The following is an 8,009-nucleotide window of genomic DNA, read 5'->3' on the forward strand; positions in this document are numbered from 1 at the left end:
ATATATATGTATATATATATATATATATATATATATATATATATTAAAAGGCAAAATACCGGAAAACAACATTGCTGTTGGAAACATTTGATGGATATCTCCTCTTTACCTTTAATCTCAACCAGACCACAAGTTTATGATTAGACCAAATGATTTTGTTTCCTTGTTTCCTGTCGTTGGTCTTCTATCACCTACACTTAAAAAAAAAAAATAAGAACACATTTTATAGCAATGAGACTGAAATTGCTTAAAAATTAAGAATAAAATAAAAACAAATTGAGACTAAGGTAGAATGTCAAGGTGTTTTTATTTTGTAAAAACTAGAAAAACCAACAAATCTTATCTGTACTTTATGTGCAGTAGCTGCGACTATGTAATACCATCTATAATACAGTACAGTACTGTAATATACTATATATACTGTATATACTGTAACATACTGTATGTGCTATACAGTAATAATTTTCTATATTTTAAAAGTGTGTAACATTTTGAGCCTGAAATTGACCAAAAAATATCAGAGCCTTGGCAAAATTTTACTGGTTCTTATAAAAAAAATGTATGGGTAAAAAATATACCTGTGTTTGAAAAAGTTATCTATTTTTGCTCAAAATCGTAACTCGCATAACCTAATAAAAGGTAAAGAGTAAATCTATGCAATTCTATAAACGCTAAGGAGCAACAGTTGTACTTAGAACACTTAGGTTTTATATGTATTACAATTATTCTTAAGTACTATGGGCTAAGTACCAGTTTCTACACACACAATAAGTATAACTATGTTGATGTTAAACAGCTGAGTGTTTGAGCAGTTGGTGGTTAAGATGCTTGCCTTCCAATCTCAGGAACCTGGTTCAATCCCTGTTGCAGAATTTTTTTTCACGACCACTGAGCCTCATATTGGGATATAATGTGTGTTTGTTTGTTTGTTTGTCTTGTGAAAGGGAATTTCACCTACAAGTAGGACAGTAATATATATATTCGCTATATGCCCTCGGTACTTCAACCCCTCTGGTCCGCGGACCAAACTCCGGCCCGCGCTATATTGCTCAAAAATAAATCTGCAGGCCGATTTTCTGTTAATAGAAGCACAACCACCTAGGTACTTCTGATATTGTTAACAAGAGTCTGGCTTTTTCTGAGTGTAGCTCACTGTATTTAGCAGTAGTGGCATCGAGTGTTGACATGGGGAGGGAGACTGATTGGGGAACTGATTAAGTGGGGGAGCTGATATGATGCGATGTCTAACCAGCCAGCAGCAGATCCGTGAAGCAGACTCGGGGGATGTAATTCTGTTGAAAACGGTCTTTTTACAGTCTGAGTGTCATTGTAGCGGTGTTTTTAAAATCTGCTCACCTTAGCCCCAGCCATGGTGGGGCTGAGGTAAAACCTTAAAATTTAAAGTTGCATTATAAGTACAAATGATGGTATTTTAAGAAAGTAAAACTGTCGAAATGAGAATAAGAAAAACGAAAAACAAAATTGACAATTCTTTTACGAAATTACCACAAAAATGTATTATTTACTGCAATTCAAGCTACATGAAATGAAATACAGTTAATGAGTTTTACTTTTTACTGATAATAATATTTTATAACTGCTTTCTAGCACCAAAGACAAATGAGTTGTAATTTCGTTCTATATCTGAGAATCGGCCTCTGAAAAATGGCTTCACTGATGTTCTTTCGTTATTTAACAAGGCGCCAAATATATGTATGCAATTTTGTAAAATAATGGAAGTACATTTGTACAAATGTACTTATATGTATATAATTTAGTTAAATAATGAAAGTACATTTGGTGACTTGAGGCGCCAAATGATACTTATATGTATATAATTTTGTTAAGGCACCAAATGTACGTATATGTATATAATTAAATTGTGTATTTAAAGTTTACATCTAGGCCCTATGGCATTATAAGAAATCATTTTGGTGAATTCTGGTTGGAATATTGTGTGCGCCACTAGTGTATTGCAAAATATCACATTGATGATGGTACAGAATCATGTAAACATCTAAATACTGTGCATACTGTATGATATTTTTCAATAGTTAACCATCCTAAGTCATAATGCATTTGTGTTAATATTAATATCAGCACCCTAATATTAGTCTCGCAACTCTATTCTGAACTCTTTGTACTTTAAAATATCAAACTTTGAAACAGTACCCCAGACAGTGGCACAGTAGTCAACATGTCATAAAAATAGAGCATTATATAATTTGTTAATAATTTCAGGAGAAGTAAAACTTTTTAAATCTGTAAAACAGATGTAGAGTTTTTGATAGTTTTATATTGATCTATCAGTCTATTGATCTATCAGCCCGTTCATCCATCAGTCTATTGATCTATCAGTCTATTGATCAATCAGTCTATTGATTTATCAGTGTACTAATCCATCAGTCTATTAATCCATTAGTATATTGATCCATCATATTATATTAATCCATTAGTATATTGATTTATCAGGCTATTGATCCATCAGTCTCTTGATCTATTAGTCTATTGATCCATCAGTATATTGATCCATTAGTATATTGATTTATCAGGCTGTTGATCCATCAGTCTATTGATCTATCAGTGTATTTATTCATCAATCTATTAATTCTTCAGTCTAATCCATCAGTCTATTGATCTATTAGTCTATTGATCCATCAGTTTATTGATTTATTAGTCTATTGATCCATCAGTCTATTGATATATCAGTCCATTGATCCATCAGTATAATTAAATTGATCCATCAAAAAATGGAGCATTGTATAATTTGTTAATTTCAGAAGTAAAACTTTTTTAATCTGTAAAACAGATGTAGAGTTTTTGATAGTTTTATATTGATCTATCAGTCTATTGATTATCAGACCGTTCATCCATCAGTCTATTGATCTATCAGTCTATTGATCAATCAGTCTATTGATTTATCAGTGTACTGATCCATCAGCCTATTAATCCATTAGTATATTGATCCATCAGTATATTGATTTATCAGGCTATTGATCCATCAGTCTATTGATCTATTAGTCTATTGATCCATCAGTATATTGATCCATTAGTATATTGATTTATCAGGCTATTGATCCATTAGTCTATTGATCCATCAGTATATTGATCCATTAGTATATTGATCCATTAGTATATTGATCCATTAATATATTGATCCATCAGTCTATTGATCCATTAGTATATTGATTTATCAGGCTATTGATCATCAGTCTATTAATCCATTAGTCTATTGATCCATCAGTCTATTGATCTATTAGTCTATTGATCCATCAGTATATTGATTCATCAGTATATTGATTTATCAGGCTATTGATCCATCAGTCTATTGATCTATTAGTCTGTTGATCCATCAGTCTATTGATCCATCAGTCTATCAATCCATTAGTCTATTTATCCATCAGTCTATTAATCCATCAGTATATTGATCCATCAGTCTATTGATCTATTAGTCTATAGATCCATCAGTCTATTGATCTATTATTCTATTGATCCATCAGTCTAATAATCCATTAGTATATTGATCCATCAGTATATTGATCCATTAGTATATTGATTTATCAGGATATTGATCCATCAGTCTATTGATCTATTAGTCTATTGATCCATCAGTCCATTGATCTACCGATTTATTGATCTATCAGTCTACTGATCTATCAGTGTATTTATTCAACAATCTATTAATCCATCAGTCTAATCCATCAAGCTATTGATCAACCAGTCTATCCATTAGTCTACTCATTCAGTCTATTGATTCAGTCTATTGATTCATCAGTCTATTAATCCATCAGTATATTGATCCATTAGTCTATTACTTATTTTATTATTCCATCAGGTTATTAACATATAAATCTATTGATCCATCAGTATATATTGATCAATCAGCCCATTGATCCATCATTCTATTGATCCATCATTCTAGTGATCAATCAGTCTATTGATCCATCCGTCTATTGATGCATTAGTCTATTACTTATTATTCTATTGTTCCATAGGTTATTAACTTTTTTTTTAACGCTTTTGATCCTTCAGCCTATCGATTCACCTGTCTATTGGTCCATCAGTCTATTGATTTATCAGTCTACTGATTGATCAATCTATTGATCCATCAGTCTCAATACATCAGTCTCTCAATCTACCAGTACGGTATATTGATCAATTAGTTTATTAATCCATCAGTATATTGATCCATTAGTCAACAGTTACATCAGTCAATTGATCCATCAGCACACATCAGACACATCCATATGTGGAATTCTCCCCCACGTCACTTCCCAATCAGCTGGCATCCTGTCCAAGCACCTTTAAGCTTTAATGGCGCTATATGAATTCCATGATTGGAATTAGATTGACTGATTGATTGAAGTACCACCTTTCATAAAAATGTTGAATCTATTGGTCTTGTGTGCATAAGGCTTGTGTGCATTCTAAAGAATTCTGTACTCATTTCTTCAAACATTCATTTATTTATTCATTTTTTGACTGCATTCATTTTAACAACATAAGTACTGTTCATCTAAATCATTAAAGTCTTTCATAATATAAATTATATTAAAATTAACACCATCTAGACTTATAAATAATCAGTTTGTTAGATTAATGTTAAATCTGATAAATTGGCAACAATATTCAAAGACCAATATTTTCGATTATTTCTGTGACATTTACAGTATTTAAAATAATAAATATTTAAAATATGCAATTATAATGGCTCTTCTTTCAAGACAAACAAATATTGTCAACATCGCCATCGACACTGTCAGTCATTTATGGGCCCCCCCCACGGCAGAATCAGCAACAAATTTGTATTAAAAGCAATTTTTTTTCATGATATACAAATCAAAACACATGTTATGAAAAAACATTTTATGAGCGCATTTTAAATACCAACTCAAATCATTTTCAAAGCTTAGCTGAACTTTTTGTTACAAATGGCCATCATCTATGATGAAATATTGATACTTAATCAAAATATATTGCTTTATTTTTGTATTGTTTCTTAAACACCAAAAATTGTTTAGATAGAAGATCAGGAAGAAGAGATCGCTTACGCCTACATCATTTTCCCCCCACCCACCCAACTATAGGAAGGGAGATACTTGAACCAAAACCTTCCTCCTTAGAACATAGCTCTTCAACAGCAGAAACTTCCTGAATTTCCCCCCAACCAAAAATAATATGAGGCATGCCATGCCCACAACCAGCATACTGTTGCTATATGAAAAAAACTGAGTAATTATCTTAGAATGAGGCAGTATTGTATACTTTAATACAGAGAAGCTGTAATACTTTTACTCAATACTTTGGCAATAGTACGTTGATTGCAGCAAATGACCCATCATTTTTAAGCTTACAATGTGGAGAAAATGTTAAAAAGTCAATTTTCATTTTTTTGGTCACTGATGCTGGTTTTGGGATGGCAAACCTCATATGTGACCCAAGCTCACAAATGGGCTGTAAACTCGCACTGCACTGTATTGAGAAACAAGCCTCAATACCCAGAATAGGGTGAGAATGTGAATTTTGTGTGAATTGGGTTTTTTTGTAATAAATTAAGTATAAATATTAATCTTACTATTCCTGAAGTTCGAGTTTAAAATTCCAACTGTAAGAGGTAAAATTTAGCCATTTTCGGATGGGCGCTAATGAAAAATGAATAGAAACCTAACGAAAATAAAAGCATTTTTCTCTAAACTTGATTTAAGAAAGCTGATAAGATGGCAATTATTCAAACGGTCATAACTTTGCTTCCAGACACCCGATTGAGTTTATTTAACTGTCATTTTAAAGTAAATGATATGTTCTATGCCATTATAACAAAAACTCATTTTGGCCTGAGGACGAGTGTACGGCCCGTTTGTGAGCTTGGGTCATATATGATCAATGCAGGTTTCTATATACTGATCAACAATTATCATCCAAGTAAAATTAATCCTGCCACCGTAAAGGATTTGAACCCAGGATATGAAATCACCAAGCTACAACGCCACACTGGGGTTAATTACTGTTTAGCCTTAAGGCACCTTTGCCCTTGAACATGATGACTTCACTTACAAATGATAATGGTAATTGTAAACATTCATTTTTTTATGGATTATTTCAAATTTTTAAAATTTATAAATCTCTATAAAGGCAGAATAGATAGTGCTTTTTACCCCGAGGTGCATTGGACGATTGCATCGTTTAATCCATCATTATCAAAATCTCCAATAACAACGGCTGACGTCGGTTGGCATGGCAGCGAATGATCTGCTAAAAGCGTACCATCTACGAGGGAGATGACAGCAATGGAATCCCATCCAGCAACAACGGCGGCATCCTACAGAAAAAACGCAGAAAATACAGTTTCACTCTTGTGAAAAATATATGAACTATGTTCGGTAAAAATTTATTGATAACTTGTAATTTCCAAAAATATATTCATCACATAATATTTGGGTGGAGCTTCAGACAAAAAAAAAGGTTTCAATCGCTTTCAAATGTAATCTGATCAAGAATGATTAAGGAAATCAACAACTGAGATTCGAACCCAGCACCCTTCAAATGTCATAGCTACCAGATCACAAACACACTGGGGAAATTTATTTTTATTAGGGGTAATGATTATGGTCTTTTTGTACATGGTTATTTAATCTAAGTATATATATATATACACACACACACACACATATATATACACACACATATATACACACATATATATACCCATACATATATATATACATATATTTCTTGTACCTGTAAGTAGCAATTTATCAATGATGGTAAAATTAAATAATTAAGTATATTAAATAATTATATATTTAAATAATTTTTAGATTTACCACACAGTCTTTTTACCCATATTGTGATTTGTTTTGAAGTATGAATGTCAAATATCAAATATTTTTCAAATACTTAAACTGTTAGCAGTTATATTTTTTTATTTTTTCTATTCTTTTTAAAGCTTCTCAAATTACAGGCAGAATAGTAATTCCAATCGACAGGACAGATGGATTGGTGTATAGTTACACTGTCAATTGTACCTAATTAGATAAATACATTATATTAATGATGCTTAAAGAAGTACATTCGCTGAAACATATGAGCTACTTATATTTTATATAGATATACAATTTTATTACAATGGTTATGTCCTTCAATAATAGATAAATGCTGAGAACATCAACCAATGACTGTCAATCATTTCACTAAAGTGAGGTCAATCGTGTTATTAATCAAGTGCAACTTATAACCGATTCACTTTGGTAAGAGGTGCTCAGCACACGTCCACGACTCAATTAAGTCCGTGTGTGAAGGCCTATCTGTGTAAAATCCTGTCCACACTATAAAATTTATTTTGACAAAAAATGCGGCATGTTTAAATATGGTCATGATGACATCACACCATGGCCATATATAGCCACATCATGACTATATATGGGCATACAACAGTTTGTGTTGAGCTTAGTGTCCAGTGTTCAAGAAAAACAGACATTGCAGATCCTGTAACACTCACAAGATATTTAGCAAAGATCGGTGGGCATGGTAACAGGCCACAGGTTATCGTCCACTTCACGCATATATCTTCACTACCTGCGTATACGGCCTAAATTGTAATTTTAGCAAGGTTTGTATTCCCTCATATGAAGACGATGGTATCTCGGTAGGAATTATCACAGAAAGCCTGATTAATTTTAAGCATGAGTCCCATGTAATATTTAATGTCATACAAATCAGAACATGCAATACCTTGCAGTATTGGGCTTAAAAAACGTAAACAAAAACATATAGAAACGGTCTTTTTTATGAGTTTGTTAATAATATTTTCTTATCTATAATTTTGCTTGAAAGCAATTAACTAACATTGCAGTGTAAGGCATCTATCTGTCTTTCTTCTGTAACTATTATATAAAACTAAGCACATCAATTAATGTACTTTATTGTTTAATGCTTTGCCCAGACTATCAATTTTTCTTTGAAAAAAAACTGTTAAATGCCCATATATAGTCATGGTGTGCATATATATG

General features: G+C 32.1%; 1 protein-coding gene across 1 annotated transcript in view; it reads right to left on the reverse strand.

Annotated features, from left to right (window-relative positions):
• Window positions 1-6,155: 6,155 nt before the first annotated feature.
• Window positions 6,156-8,009, reverse strand: part of LOC117123065 — a gene marked incomplete at its 3' end in the record, with an annotated part of 24,558 nt that continues 22,704 nt past the window's right edge. Inside the window, 1 exon segment of the mRNA XM_033268885.1 lies at window positions 6,156-6,319. Coding sequence (XP_033124776.1) covers window positions 6,156-6,319 — 164 coding nt within the window.

This window comes from Anneissia japonica, unplaced genomic scaffold (genome assembly GCF_011630105.1).
Source record: "Anneissia japonica isolate Jap-2015-1 unplaced genomic scaffold, ASM1163010v1 scaffold2999_len715162_cov194, whole genome shotgun sequence".
In the NCBI taxonomy this organism is placed as follows: Eukaryota; Metazoa; Echinodermata; class Crinoidea; order Comatulida; family Comatulidae; genus Anneissia; species Anneissia japonica.